Below are 14067 nucleotides of genomic sequence, written 5' to 3' on the forward strand. Positions count from 1 at the left end.
ACTTTTAAATTATAGTTAATTAAAATGTGGTTTTAAAACTCATGCTCAGCTGTGTTTCGTACCAGTTTTATTATAAATTTTAAGCACAACATGTATGTGTATAATCTGCTTTTCGTTCTAATCGTTTTTACCTCCTGTGCGAAATCCTTTAATTATACAAGCTGCGATCACGCAAAGCAGCCAAAGTTTGTATGAAAACTTCAAATAAAAACGAGTTTTTATTACTACAATTTAATATTTGGCAGTTGAGCTCATGCTGTGATGTTCAAAAAAACGACAAGGCCATCAAATCGTGTCGCAAGTCCTTGCTGAGCAATAATTCAACCAATTCAAATGGGGATGTGCGCAATCTGAAGTCGGATAAGGTGGCTTTGCATGCGGTTAGTATCGTTCTAAAAAATGATATCATTTTAAAACTGGCTTTACTTATGGGAAACGTATAATCCTTAGTGCATTGCGGAGTGCTTTTTCAGGACCAATGGCTTCTTGCTGAGCAATGGCACTGTTAATACCCAGGCATTGCAGAGGAGCTATCAGCAACTCTACAAAAACGATCCGAACATGTCGCAACTGATGGTGAAGAGACTCAATAGTTGCACGGACTACGGTGAGTGAGCATACGAAAGTTTTTTTCTACTTAATAATGGTTAAATCTAAGTAGCTAGGAAGCGGGTGCAGCAGTTCGAATGGATGCCCAAGATGGGCGACTGCGACTTCTATCCTGCCACCTTGCTGGCCTGCATCATGGAACAGGTCTACATCAACTGCCCGACCAGCAAATGGAAGAACACCAGCGATTGCACAGCGATGCGGAAATATTTGGTTGCCTGTGATGATGTGGCCAGTAATAAGAAGAAATAGCCATTGCACATATCCAATTATATCCGAATATAGCATCAACATTAACTTTTTCATTTATTCAGCCTCCACTTGGAAGGTCAATTTAGCGAGATCGGCCATTCCGCACTGAATTACATCGCCTGCCTCGAACACTTCGGCACCATTTGGCGTTCCGGTAAGGATCAGATCGTTGGCCTCTAGGGTCATGTACTTGGACACGTAGGAAATGATGTCGGGCACCTTGAATATTAAGTCTGCAGTGCACCCGTTTTGCTTAAGGTCTCCATTGACGGTGAGCCAAAGCGGCAGGTTGTGCGGGTCCGTCACTTTTTCGAGGGGTATGAACTGGGACACGGGCGTAGAAGTGTCAAATCCCTTGCCCAAGCTCCACGGATGACCGGCCGCCCGAGCTGCTCCCTGAAATTGATTATTGATTACAATGGCTCTTGATTGAGTGCATCTATCTTCTTACCAAATTGCACTGCGCCGTTAGATCCAAAGCCAGGCAGTATCCTGCCACATAGCTCATGGCATCTGCCTTGGATACGTTCTTACAGGTCTTTCCAATCACCACGCCTAGTTCCACTTCATATGCCACCTTGGTAAAGACTTTGGGTAACTGGGGGAATACAAAGTTTAAATTACAAGATTTTTAATTAAAATTATGGATTCACAAGTATACTCAATTCTAAATGGATTGTTAAATGTTATTTATTTATATCTTTTTATAAGAGTCCAAAGGCGTTTGCTCTAATGTTTATGGACGTTTGCTATCTTGTTACTATCTTAATGATATCTTAAATAGTTCTCTGTAGAACTCACCACAATGGGCTGACCCTCCTGGAGGTACGAAGATGTGGGCTTGAGGAAGACGAGCGGCTCCTTGGGCACGGGAACGTTCTTGGCCTTCACAACGTCCCTGCGACGGAAGAAAGGATTCGTGGATTACCCATGCAGACCCAAGATTACTATGGCACTGTGTTACATGTAATTGAGAGCCACCCCCACAATCTTCTTGCCGTTGCTCAAAAAGTTGGCGGCATTCTGGTTTTGACACGCCATCCTGAGGATTTTAGTTAGTTGCACCACTGTAAATTTTAAAGAAATTTGTTGCTCGATTATGAAGCTGAATGCTCAAGGAAATGATTAGAATTGGAACAGCTCTGCGGTCGAATGAAAGTGAGCGTTCGGCGAGCTGGACGGCACTTACTTGCGAAATATTTATTAGTTTAAAAGTGGGGGGTTATCTGGAGAGTGGCCCCCCGCAACAAGTTTATCAATTAAATAACAACAGAAAACGGAGAGAGCGATCGAGAAATCAGCTGATGTGGATGTGCAGAGTTGTCAGATCTGGCAAAGTGTGTTGGGTAGCCATACACTTTTTACAATTCATAGTTCTGAAAGGGAAATAACTTAAAAACATTTCATAAATAGTTGTAATTGCAACAACCTGTTCGAAAATTTAGTGCAGAAACGACGAATTTGTACGCACTTGCCATATTTTGCAGCACTGGCCCCTGGCAGTGTGACCGTTCATATATGTGACAGATATCGATAACGATAGTGCACACTCATCTTTGGCTTTGTGGTTTTGCAGTCCGTATTTGGGCGAAAACTAGTAAGAAAAATAAAATTCTCCGTGTGGAAAGTGAGTGCCTAGTAGTTGGCGCCAGCTGAATAAGTAAAAACAAACAACGTGCAAACCGCCAGGAGCGGTAAAAATAATGACTTGCCAACGACATTCGCTCAATTGGTGAGGGACCTCGGCGAGTTGAGTTTGCCTCTGCCATCGCGTTCGCTTCACCGTTTTCGCGCATCCCGCCTGCGGTCCTACAGAAACCGAGACGAGAAAATTGTAATTTTCCTTCGAGCTTAAAATTATATGAAATCGCTTGCGAAAAGCGATTTGCAAGACGTGTTAACGAAAAATCAGCGAAAAGCGCTACGTGGTGCGTGAGTGCGAGTGCGACGAAAAACTCTGGCAGTGAGCGAGTGAGAGAAAAGCAAACGACGAGCCAGTAAACTCTACAAACACACAAACAACACAATGATGAAAATGGAGACTGACAAAATAATGGACGAAACCAACTCCAATGCACAGGCCGTGAGTTTTCGCTAAGTTACCTGCTTTAAGCGGGATCTCTGCCCTTCCATATGCATAAAACACACCGATTTAAGTACATAATGCCCAAGGTGTCGCCTCAATAGACCCCCACACACACACACGGGCACGCACACTTGCGCCACCAGTGTGTCACACACTGGTGTGCGTGTGCTAGTGCTTTATTTTCGTATATACTACAGATTTTGTACTCGTGCACTCTATTAAATTCGGACACTGTGGCACATAGCCATCCCATGGGCTATAACCTTAAACTCTTGTGGATATTAGGGATTAGCCTACTTATTCATCGCCAGCATCATCATCATCATCATCCCCTTTGTCCAATCATCGTTGCATATATGTATATATATATCCCCAATCTCCGGTTTTCGAGTCTTAAGATTTCGTTAATTGGCCTCGAGTTTGTGTACACAATTAATAACAAACGCCGTGCACAAAGTACGGCCGTGTACATTTCAATCACTAATTTAATTGTGGAGTTAAATGCGATAGGCGGCTTACTGAAGGTCAGTTCCCGCAAACTATTGAGCAATGGGCCAAAAAATCGTTTTTTATTTTGAATTTTTTTGCTCGGTTTCGCTTGAGTCATCTGGGCTTTAATTTCGCCAGATTCAAGGAGGAATCTGGTTAATGGACAGATGGCTTCTTGGTATCAGTACCGAAACACAAACGAGATATTATTTACTATCAATTTGAGGATATATACATTCATATTGCTTGTTGTTATAAACCGTTCACATAGCATAATCATTATATAGTTTAAGCAGCATCCTTCAGCTGAAAGTTTCCAGGCAAAGGCAAACAACTAAAGCTTACAAAAACCATAATACGGCAATTAAATTAAGGCAACCGACCCGAATACAACTTAGTATGTTTGCACATGCATATATACAACATTTACTACAAATACTGGCAAGGTTTTCGCATTGCTGGCATTGCAGTTAACTTAATTACTCAAATCACTCACACTCGAATCGGCCAATTTGTTTACTTCACGCCGCTAAAATTGTTTGCCAAGATCTTTAGCGTTTAATTGATGACGTTTGATTTAATTGGGGCCCATCAATGGGTATGTCTATATATAGAATGCGCATAATGAGCATGGAAGACCAAATAAACATCGATACAATTATTATTTATAAACTGGCCGTGTGAATGATCTGTTTCTACCGCTGCGCTGCCAGTCGCGCTTTTCATTCTTCAGAAATCCGCTTTGCAAACTCTTTCGCCGCCGAATAAAAACAAAACGAGAAAAATTACGAGTAGAAAGAAACGCGCAGCGTAGTCGAAGCTAATTGCCTAATTGTAAGCCCCCAGTTTGGGTCGTCGGTAGGCTAAACTAAAGAAAAGTTGCACAACCAGCAGCTACCTACTTTTCCAGTTTTAACGATCGCCCCTTGACATCCAAGCACCCCATAACACATCATCATCGCCCCACAACAACATACAACAACAAAAACGGAACAAATGCAATCTAATAATTAATTTGCTTCTTTATGCCACTTTTCGCCCGTACAGTTCACAACCACTATGCTGTACGACCCGGTGCGCAAGAAAGACTCATCGCCCACCTACCAATCGGAGCGGGATCTCTGCTTTCAGTACTTCACCCAGTGGAGCGAGTCAGGCCAGGTGGACTTTGTGGAGCACCTGCTGTCGCGCATGTGCCACTATCAGCACGGACAGATCAATGCCTATCTCAAGCCGATGCTCCAGCGGGACTTTATCACATTGCTGCCAAGTGAGTGCCTGTCTATTGCCACCTGAGATAAACAGTCGAGGTGGAGAACAACATATCAATCTGAACTTTATCAGTGCCAGGCAAATGAAATGCTAATTGGGAGTTTCGGATGGGGGGACCTATGAGGAAGTAGATCAATAGGAACTAGACTTTTTAGTGATAAGTATCAATATTATTCGCTTAAATACTTGATAACTTCAGTTTATCTGGCTCTATATGGCTTTTTAACAAAATATTCTACAGCTTAAGACATAGTTTATATAATAGTTAGATAAACATATAAAATTGAGAGGATCATGAACCCAAAGAACATTGAACCAACAGCAGATAAAAATATGTCGGTTGTTTAATTGCGATCTTTTCCAAGAAATACTCGAACAATCTGAGAATGGCTAACTTTCTTTTTGTCAGCGTTAAAAAAACCCTTAATTACAAACTAGTTTGTATGTACAATTTGGCAATGAACTTATCCAGACTGATTCATTCGCAATTCATTGAATTTAAACATTTATCCGTGTTATTACTTCCGTTCAGACGGATTGTAATATTACGTTCCCAATAAGGTGTTAGGTGGCCAAGACTATAAGTTATAACACGTTAGGCAACCAAGTATGAAAATATAAACGTTAAAAATGCAGTTCTAGTTGGGAATTCAATTTATTGCATACTACAAGTGAGGAAATGATGGAGTGGTATTACTTGTTCGATTAAATATTACACCCATCGTAGGCATAATATTATATTATATATTAGATATTACTTAAAGTCGTAATCTGCATTTCTGAAGTTGTTAGATCTATAATTAAAACTACTTATTACTAAATATTATTCAGATTATTGAACGGATAAATTAGTCATGCTTAGACACTCTAAGAACGTGATTTATAACCCAGTTGTTATCAACAGCACACTTTGTATGGGAGGTCAGTAATCTCAGTTGACCAAGAAACAAACCAATTGCCGCCACCGATAAGAAGGCAATAACAGCTGTTAGGATGGCGAATTCCACCATTGGAGTTAGGTCGTTTTCCTCCCAAAATGAAGGCTCAGAAATGGCTCATCCACCATTAGAATCTCAGGCGAGTCTAACAGCACGAAGCTGAGTTTAAGCCCTCGACACACGCAAAAGGCGAAACAATAACAAACTGCAGGTACAAAGTTGAACAACATGAAAGGCAAGCCGCGCTCTGAACCCGGTGCGATTCGTTCCGCGTCCCCCGACAGACACCCTTGTTCCTCCCGATTGTTGCCCGGCATGTTTTCAACTGTTGGAGTGGAAAGGAGAGGAGTAGGAGGAGGAGGAGTGGAGCCAGTGGGTGGGCTTTAGGTTGCTGGTTGTTGGCTGTTGACTGAAAGGTCGTTGCTTCCATTAAACGCGCTTTACCGGAACACAAACAGAACGAAAGCGGGAACGAACCTTGTATATTATTCATAAGAAAATGTGAATCGATTTATTCGTGCTATTGATTGTTGTCGTCCAACAGATTTTAACTAATAACAAAACTATGGAGTGTGCTACGGGTGCAATGGGTATGATTGGTTGGTTGGGCATGGGCAAACAGGTTAACAATGAGTATGAGTATGTGAATAAGCGATCACTTCTCGCTTATCAATGCATCAATACGTGAGCGTATCGATGACTCAAACAGCCAACAAGAGCTGTGCGTGCAATACTAGCCTTTGCAAGGGCAATTCATACGTATATATATTTAGTATATTTACTTTCGGTTCGTTTGCTCAGATATTCGCTGAAATGCATGCATGCATGTATGCATACCTGTGCTATAATGGCGAAAGATGTCTCTTTAATTTGCAAGCCTTTCCTTCCTTGAGCCACCAGTCTGGAATAAGTTCTTTAGAGGAAGTCGTCTCATGCTTCCGTTGGCTTAATCCCCGGCGATGCACTCCTTGTTCTTGCTTACTTGTTATGTAATGACAGTACGCTGTGACCAATTGGATATTTTCCAGATAGATCTAATTCATATATTGCTTAAAAAGTACATAGTTCATACAGTCACTATAAACATACCAAGCCATTATGATTTGCTTATCAGAAATAAGAATGAAGAGCCTGATTAAAATGTTATCAGTTGTCAAAATCAAATATGCCTAACAAGCATCTGATCAGTGATTCACCAATTAATTGACTTATTTATCCCTTAGTAACATAGTTTTAAACATTTACTCAAAAGAAAATCGAAAATCGTATAACTTCCGCTTAGTTGGCATCACTGAGTGTTCTAGAATGAAAAAGAGTTGAAAGTAGGCAACATTGTCCCCTCCATTTACATTGTAATGCACTTCAAAGGCAGGTGAAAGGGGATGGGGGGGACAGTCGGGTGGACAGAGCGGACGGACGAACTTACTCGCAGACGGATAGACACTCTTAAGACCGTTAGTCGCCGGCGACGGCAAACAACTTGAGCCAAATCGCTGCCGCCCGCCAAACAGCCTGCCATTCCGAGTTATGCACATTTTTAATTGTGTTGGGCAAATGCTGCGTACAGCGAGCAGGGAAGGCACTGAATGCGAATGCTCGGCATGCACTCCAGACTCTGACTTCTCTGTTGGCCCATCAGCCGGTTTGTCAATACAAAGATGAAGATGTGAATGTGGCTGTGGCCATACCCCCGCCTCATCCTTCGAGGGAAACTCAACCACTCCTAACCGTGACACATGTAAATATGCCAGTCTATAGGTTGCGCCTACTCCACAGCCACTCCCACACACTCCCGCCTACTGGGCTAAGTGCATTTTAATGCCGTTAGGTGCATCATTTTGCCTCTAGTTTGGCGCTCAATTAAAGCTGGCTGATGTGCTTGCATTGCATTTGATTGGGTTGGGCCTGGAGTGGGTGTCTGCGAAGAGCGGTGGCAGCCACAACTGCTCCACCTCATATCTGATGGCAAAAAAAGATAGCTGGGAGCCAAATATAAATAGCTGACTTAGTCAGAAACTTTGTCCATAGAGATGGGCTTTCCAAGATAATAAGATTACATGGAATCTGTGTTTTGCTTGATAATTATAATTACTTGTGCATTATTATAATAATGTATGTTTGATTATTTGCAGTCAAGGGTCTGGATCACATCGCAGAAAACATTTTGTCGTACTTGGATGCCGAATCGCTCAAATCGTCCGAACTGGTCTGCAAGGAATGGCTGCGCGTCATCTCCGAGGGCATGCTCTGGAAGAAGCTTATCGAACGCAAGGTGCGCACAGATTCCTTGTGGCGCGGACTGGCCGAGCGGCGTAATTGGATGCAGTACCTCTTCAAGCCACGGCCGGGCCAGACTCAACGGCCACACTCATTCCATCGCGAGTTGTTCCCCAAGATAATGAATGTGAGTTGCCCTCGAAGTGTGCCGAATATGCAATCGGTTTACTCAACCCCCACATTTTATGCGTTTCAGGACATTGACAGCATAGAGAACAACTGGCGGACTGGCCGCCACATGCTGCGCCGCATCAACTGCCGGTCCGAGAACTCGAAGGGTGTCTATTGTCTGCAGTACGATGACGGCAAGATTGTCTCCGGACTGAGGGACAACACCATCAAGATCTGGGATCGCACGGATTTGCAGTGCGTTAAGGTAGCTTTCGAAATAGTCAATCCATAAGATTTTGATTATTAACACACTCCCCTCCCCGAATTCCAGACCCTAATGGGCCACACTGGATCGGTGCTGTGCCTGCAGTATGACGACAAGGTGATCATCAGTGGCTCCAGCGACTCCACCGTCCGCGTGTGGGACGTTAATACCGGCGAGATGGTCAACACCCTTATCCACCACTGCGAGGCGGTGCTGCACTTGCGCTTTAACAACGGCATGATGGTTACCTGCTCCAAGGATCGCTCCATCGCCGTCTGGGACATGACCTCACCCAGCGAGATCACACTGCGGCGCGTCCTTGTCGGTCACCGTGCCGCCGTCAATGTGGTGGACTTTGATGAGAAGTACATCGTGTCCGCCAGCGGGGATCGCACCATCAAGGTCTGGTCCACGTCCAGCTGTGAATTCGTGCGCACTTTGAATGGCCACAAGCGTGGCATCGCCTGCCTACAGTACAGAGATCGCCTGGTGGTCAGCGGCAGCTCAGACAATTCCATAAGGTGAGGCGTGTGAACTTAACCAACTGACTTTCCGGCACTGATGTGATTAATGATGAGTGATAGGCAATTTCTGCGTGAATGTTGCGATTAGTAGTTGGTAAATTAACCCCAACTGCCGTACGTATCACAGAAATTTGCTTTAATTAATGTGGATTTCCTTGGTTTTTGTTAGTATCTGAATATTAAATATTATATTAAGTTTTTCTATCATTTTATACTGCATATAGAGATCATTTTCTTTTCCTTTACTTGGCCTACATACCCAGAACACAACCTGATATAAGAAATCGAAATTTTCTAATCAACTTTAACTTTTTTCAGACTTTGGGACATTGAGTGCGGTGCATGTTTACGTGTCCTGGAGGGCCATGAGGAATTGGTTCGCTGCATCCGTTTCGATACGAAACGAATCGTAAGCGGCGCCTACGATGGCAAGATCAAGGTTTGGGATTTGGTCGCCGCCCTGGATCCAAGAGCTGCCTCCAATACTCTCTGTCTGAATACCCTTGTGGTGAGTCATTTGACCAGTCATAGTAGCATTTGTCTAATCCCGATGGTGAACCCTTTTAGGAACATACTGGTCGCGTATTTCGTTTGCAATTCGATGAGTTCCAGATTGTTAGCAGCTCGCATGATGATACAATTTTGATTTGGGACTTTCTAAATTTCACACCCAATGAGAACAAGACCGGACGCACACCGTCACGTAAGAGAAGCCAACTTTCACCCCATTGATCTCTTGAATTATGCATAACGATTTCGCTTTGTTTTCTCAATTTCCATTGTGCTTGTTGCTATAGCGGCCTTGATGGAACATTAACATTTTGTGCAACGGCAGCTGCGCGAGTTACATCTACAATCCTCGAGCGAAGGAGAGGAGGACGACGATGAGGACGATGGGGATGATTTTGAGGAGGAGGATTCTAGAAACGATGCTGGCGCGTTTATGGGGGGATATGTTAGGCACCGGGATGCTGGTGGTTCGGGATCCGTCACCGGTTCCGGTTCGGATCCCGAATCGGATGACCTGGATTTCGATATAGATGTTGAGAATATTAATGATTATGATGAATAATGAGTGAATGGTCGTTAAACAGCAGCATATACACACAGCAGACGTCTTGTCTATTCAAAAAACCATGTTGAACCCAAGATACAGCGATCTCTAAGCGTCTATTTTACACACTACATCCACACTCACACACACAGAACACAACCACATAATATGAATTACATGAAGTTATAAAAGTAAACAAACAATAAATGCAGAAGGAGTATACTATTTATGCAGATATTTCGCAAAACTGGCTGTTAGGTTTGTCATGTACGAATGAAACAAAAATGAAAGAAGCAAAAACGGAAGAACAGAAAAAGTAAAATTATATATAAGATTATCTAGGCGCTGTAATACTAATCGAGGGTCAGTCTTTGAATCGCACTTCGAATCGGTGGATCGATCGATTGGGCGTTATTTTAAGTGTTTCTTTAGCTCAAATACACAAGTATCGCGTTTAGGCAGCTGCCGCCTCAAGAATCGCAGCATGAATCTTCAGCGCGGCCAGAAGAATCAGTCTTTAGCATAAATGTTAGTTAGAGTTGCATCATTGAAATTGACAAAGCGGATTGCCGTTTTGCACATTTGTAACCTATTTTACGCGCCTTTTGCCTAATGTTTGTGTTAATTGTAAAGTAAATCTAAGCCTAGTATTTTATTGGCAATTGTAATCTAAGTTAACCGAAATACAAATAATTTAAATGAAAAGTAAATTGTGTAAAGAGGGACACGCAGCAGTGTCTGCAACTGGAAGTTGCACATCTTTCGAGCGAAGATGAATTGAAAATGGATCCATTGTACTGCAATATATAACCGATTCTATTATTGATTGATCTATGCAAACTATAGATTCTAGATATACCGATGTATGTAGAAAATAGCAAATTCCCAGGCAGTTTCAACAATATAATTATATGTATGTATACCGTTCGTTGATTGTGATCAATGGATATTTTACTATATGTATTGCTATTTGTAAGTTAAGTTCCAATGCTACACTTGATCTGGATCACGATCACGCCGCTTCCGCGTTAACTAATGTATGTACATAACGTTTTACTTTAACAAAAGTTGATCAAATATGAACACATACTCCGGATTATGTAAAACTGTTAGTGGAAAGGGCAGCTTGTTGAACGATGGCCGAGCAACTGCTAGTGCGCGAATTGGCTTAGTATATGTAACATAACTAGAAATAATAATAAATTGTGTATAAATGCTAAAAAATTGTTTATATTAAATGGAGTCACTAAATGGATTTAGTGAAGCGGAACTGGGTAATACAAAGTCTTACTAAATAACTTAGGTTACAATAAATGCATGAAAATTTCATTTAGATTGTTGCCCAATTTTTCCTTCGCACTCCCACAAGCTGCGTACAGGGTATCTGATGGAGGACTAACTCATTTGCTTGCTATTAGATGCGTAGTCCACGCATTACATTTTTGAACTAGTGAGAACAAAGTATTTTTTTGTTAAATTCGCGATAGGTACATTTTTGACGGTTTTCTGGTCACATCGCCAAATCACAAACTTTGTTTGCTGATAAATTTCGAAGCTCCCAATTTGCAAATACTCCAAAATGGACTGGTACGTGGGCACAGAGTGGGAGGACAAGAATCGTGGTCTGACCAAGAAGGTAATTGGCCTCCAGTTCACCGAAATGGACAAGCCCACGATAATCAGTACGGTGGAATTTAGTGTCAACAAGAAAGCCGCCAACTTGGGTGGACGACCTAGCAAATATTTGGCCAGCGATGAGTCCACGACGTATCCTCAAAAGCACAGCCTGGAAATGGGCACCAGCCTGACAGCAGTGGACTGCTACTTGGAGCTGCTGCTGCAGCAATTTGTGCCTGGTGAAACGGCAGCCTGTAGCATCACGACCAAAACCGGCGAACGGATTGAATTCGAAATGAAGCTGGAAAAGATTGTGAAGAACACTCAGGTGGAGAAGCTAAGCGCTGCAGAGATTTATGAGTTGGCACTGCGTCTCAAGCAGAGCGGCGTGGCCACCTTTAAGACGTTCCCGAAATTCGCCTTTGATTACTTTGTGCGTGCCGCAAAGTTGCTGATCACCTACAAACCCTTCGACAAACTAAACAAAAAGACCAATGGCATCAACGGCCCGGCAGTGGAGGCGCTCTTCATCCAGATACAGACCAACCTGGCCGCCTGTTTGTTGCAGGAGAAACGATACGAACATGTAATCTACCACACGCAGTTTGTGGAGACGGAGGAGAGCCCCAGCGAGAAGAGCATCTACCGGCGTGCACTGGCCTACTATCACCTGAAGGAGTTCGCCAAGGCGCAGGCCACCGTCGAGCGAATGCCCAACTACGAGGAGAAGCGAGAGTTCAGCAAGCTGCGCGACAACATCGCTGCCAGCTGGAAGGATAGCAATGCCCATTACAAGGAGGTGGTGCAGCGTATGTTTAGTTAGTTCCCATTGATAACATCGCGATGTCGGGCTAACCAACGGTCTTTATAAAATAGCTTATGTTAAATGTACTACTTTGATTTTCTACTCTTTATGTTGTCAAACTTGGCGCGCTTGTTTCTGGGATCGAACTTGGCTCTCCTGTTCTTGGGGTCGAATTTGTTTTTCTTGTCCTTGCGATCAAACTTATCCTTACGATCGTACTTGTCCTTGCGGTCAGATTTGTCATTCTTGTCCTTGGTATCCAGTTTAGCCCGTTTGTTCTTGTATTTCATTCCCCCGCCTAAACTAGGCCGCTTTCGGGAGGACTTCGCTTCCATTTTGAAGAGTTCTGCAAACGAAACAATATTTTATGTTGTACGCAGCATGTAGCAAAACTCACCTTCGTCTGGTTCCTCGCCGACTTCCTCCTTGTAGTACTCCGCATCATCCTCGGGGTCGCTATCAGTGCGACCCTCTGCCGCCCTCTTGGCAGCCCACTTTTCATCCTTCTTAAGCTTTAAGTTGCGGGCACGATTCTCTGCCTGCTCCTTCTTGCGCTGCTCCTTCTGCTTTCGCTTCTTTTCGACCAGCTTGCGCAGGATTTCCTTTTCGTCCTCTGTCTTGACCACATGGTCGTGATACAGAACTTCGCCCGTCAGAAGGCCCTCTTCTATTTTAATGAGCTGCAGAGTTAGACGAGGTCCGATCTCGTGTAGCTTTATGGAGCTCTTGTTATCCTCCAAGTTGCCCCTGGTTTTAAGAGTCTGTGCCAGCACCACGTGTGACTGCTCGTCATCTTCGGCCTCTGATTCGGAGGCATAGCCGTCCCTGAAAATCAAAATTATGATTACTTGATGGAATGAGAACAAATGGGCATTTCCTACTTGATCACAAAGTCCACGACTTCCTTACACTTGCCCAGATTGGGCACCGTTCCTTTGACGATTTTCTGGACCGCCCGCTTCAAGCCCACCGGCACCACCTGCACGGAGTAGTGCCTCATCTCGACCAGCTTTGTGTCCGGATTATAGGAGAAGAGGACGCAGCGACGAATGGTGCCGATATTGACCGTGGCCAAGTTGATGGAGGGGAACATGTTCTGGAACGTGGTGGCCATCAGCTTAAGGTGCTTGCCGTCGCCACTGAAGTTGTTCATGATGACCAGCGGAGCGTGTTTGAAGTGATCATTGTCTATCATCTGCTTTTTGCTTAGCGAGATCACATCTCTGGCCAGGGTGAACTGATGAACCTGCCAGAGGATAACTTCGCGGTTAAAAATCCATTGGAACTAAGCGATGATATAAACAAACCTTAAAAGTAAGCGATGGACCCCGCGGCAGGCGGACCACTTTGAAGGACAGCTGCGTGGATGCCTTGTTGAAGATGCCCATGTGCGAGACGTGGAAGAAGCTGCTCAGGCTGACAAAGTCCTTGATGCGGTTCATCCGCTTCTCCCGCAGATTGCTGGCCGTGAAGGGCTCCATGATGCGGCGGAAGTCCAGGGTGAGGTCCATGATGTACGGACAGGCGAGGCCGCGATGGATGACGAAGGAGTGCGGCGCCTCCACGATCTCACTCGGCTCGCTGGCCTTGAAGGCCGCCGTGCGCGTTTTCGGATGCACTTTCTTCTTACCGCCCATGTTTCAATGTTTTTGTTCACTTTTCTCCCGCACGTGTTGGGATCAGTGTGGCTGCTCGCGCGAAAAATACCGAGCGCCCACGCCGTCTGCCTTTGGTCACTCTAATCCCATTTTAAATTTGAATTTTCCGC

At 44.0% G+C, this 14067-nt stretch overlaps 5 protein-coding genes across 6 annotated transcripts; 3 read left to right on the forward strand and 2 right to left on the reverse strand.

Moving 5' to 3' along the window:
• Positions 1–90: 90 nt before the first annotated feature.
• LOC6620051 (general odorant-binding protein 68) lies at positions 91–900 on the forward strand. The gene is made up of 4 exons (XM_002044227.2): positions 91–189; positions 246–380; positions 451–607; positions 662–900. The coding sequence occupies exons 1-4, from the start codon at positions 91–93 to the stop codon at positions 859–861; spliced, it is 591 nt and encodes a 196-aa protein (XP_002044263.1). The 3' UTR covers positions 862–900.
• On the reverse strand, positions 879–2191 carry LOC6620052 (acylpyruvase FAHD1, mitochondrial). Of its 2 annotated transcripts, XM_032720400.1 has the most exons (5): positions 2051–2191; positions 1826–1928; positions 1663–1759; positions 1313–1459; positions 879–1257 (listed from the first exon to the last, which is right to left on the reverse strand). In XM_032720400.1, coding segments are annotated over exons 1-5 (690 nt in total). In that variant the 5' UTR covers positions 2052–2191; the 3' UTR covers positions 879–915. The 2 variants fall into 2 exon arrangements, with proteins under 2 accessions (XP_032576291.1, XP_002044264.1); XM_002044228.2 differs by lacking the exon at positions 2051–2191 and having other exon boundaries at positions 1826–2039.
• Positions 2192–2403: 212 nt separating this feature from the next.
• On the forward strand, positions 2404–10110 carry LOC6620053 (beta-TrCP). The gene is made up of 8 exons (XM_002044229.2): positions 2404–2944; positions 4484–4706; positions 7779–8050; positions 8120–8299; positions 8366–8820; positions 9142–9331; positions 9391–9526; positions 9621–10110. The coding sequence occupies exons 1-8, from the start codon at positions 2888–2890 to the stop codon at positions 9638–9640; spliced, it is 1533 nt and encodes a 510-aa protein (XP_002044265.1). The 5' UTR covers positions 2404–2887; the 3' UTR covers positions 9641–10110.
• Positions 10111–11396: 1286 nt separating this feature from the next.
• On the forward strand, positions 11397–12385 carry LOC6620054 (peptidyl-prolyl cis-trans isomerase CPR6). Its single transcript, XM_002044230.2, has one exon. The coding sequence runs from the start codon at positions 11457–11459 to the stop codon at positions 12315–12317; it is 861 nt and encodes a 286-aa protein (XP_002044266.1). The 5' UTR covers positions 11397–11456; the 3' UTR covers positions 12318–12385.
• On the reverse strand, positions 12305–13978 carry LOC6620055 (protein Peter pan). Its single transcript, XM_002044231.2, has 4 exons — positions 13607–13978; positions 13181–13545; positions 12697–13124; positions 12305–12645 (listed from the first exon to the last, which is right to left on the reverse strand). The coding sequence occupies exons 1-4, from the start codon at positions 13934–13936 to the stop codon at positions 12386–12388; spliced, it is 1383 nt and encodes a 460-aa protein (XP_002044267.2). The 5' UTR covers positions 13937–13978; the 3' UTR covers positions 12305–12385.
• Between the last annotated feature and the right edge of the window lie 89 nt (positions 13979–14067).

This window comes from Drosophila sechellia, chromosome 3R (assembly GCF_004382195.2).
Source record: "Drosophila sechellia strain sech25 chromosome 3R, ASM438219v1, whole genome shotgun sequence".
Classification (NCBI taxonomy): Eukaryota; Metazoa; Arthropoda; class Insecta; order Diptera; family Drosophilidae; genus Drosophila; species Drosophila sechellia.

Excerpts from the sequence above, each read along its gene's own strand:
- LOC6620051 (XM_002044227.2), top strand. The coding sequence starts at position 91 with ATGTATGTGTATAATCTGCTTTTCGTTCTAATCGTTTTTACCTCCTGT. Across the intron at positions 190-245 it reads ACGCAAAGCAGCCAAAGTTT|TTGAGCTCATGCTGTGATGT; the intron begins GTATGAAAACTT and ends AATATTTGGCAG. Across the intron at positions 381-450 it reads ATAAGGTGGCTTTGCATGCG|TGCATTGCGGAGTGCTTTTT; the intron begins GTTAGTATCGTT and ends TATAATCCTTAG.
- LOC6620052 (XM_032720400.1), bottom strand. Across the intron at positions 1,460-1,662 it reads AGGAGGGTCAGCCCATTGTG|TTACCCAAAGTCTTTACCAA; the intron begins GTGAGTTCTACA and ends GTATTCCCCCAG. Across the intron at positions 1,258-1,312 it reads TAACGGCGCAGTGCAATTTG|GGAGCAGCTCGGGCGGCCGG; the intron begins GTAAGAAGATAG and ends AATCAATTTCAG.
- LOC6620053 (XM_002044229.2), top strand. The coding sequence starts at position 2,888 with ATGATGAAAATGGAGACTGACAAAATAATGGACGAAACCAACTCCAAT. Across the intron at positions 2,945-4,483 it reads CCAACTCCAATGCACAGGCC|TTCACAACCACTATGCTGTA; the intron begins GTGAGTTTTCGC and ends TCGCCCGTACAG. Across the intron at positions 9,527-9,620 it reads GACCGGACGCACACCGTCAC|CGGCCTTGATGGAACATTAA; the intron begins GTAAGAGAAGCC and ends TTGTTGCTATAG.
- LOC6620054 (XM_002044230.2), top strand. The coding sequence starts at position 11,457 with ATGGACTGGTACGTGGGCACAGAGTGGGAGGACAAGAATCGTGGTCTG.
- LOC6620055 (XM_002044231.2), bottom strand. The coding sequence starts at position 13,936 with ATGGGCGGTAAGAAGAAAGTGCATCCGAAAACGCGCACGGCGGCCTTC. Across the intron at positions 13,125-13,180 it reads GTCGTGGACTTTGTGATCAA|GGACGGCTATGCCTCCGAAT; the intron begins GTAGGAAATGCC and ends TTTGATTTTCAG. Across the intron at positions 12,646-12,696 it reads CGGCGAGGAACCAGACGAAG|AACTCTTCAAAATGGAAGCG; the intron begins GTGAGTTTTGCT and ends TTTCGTTTGCAG.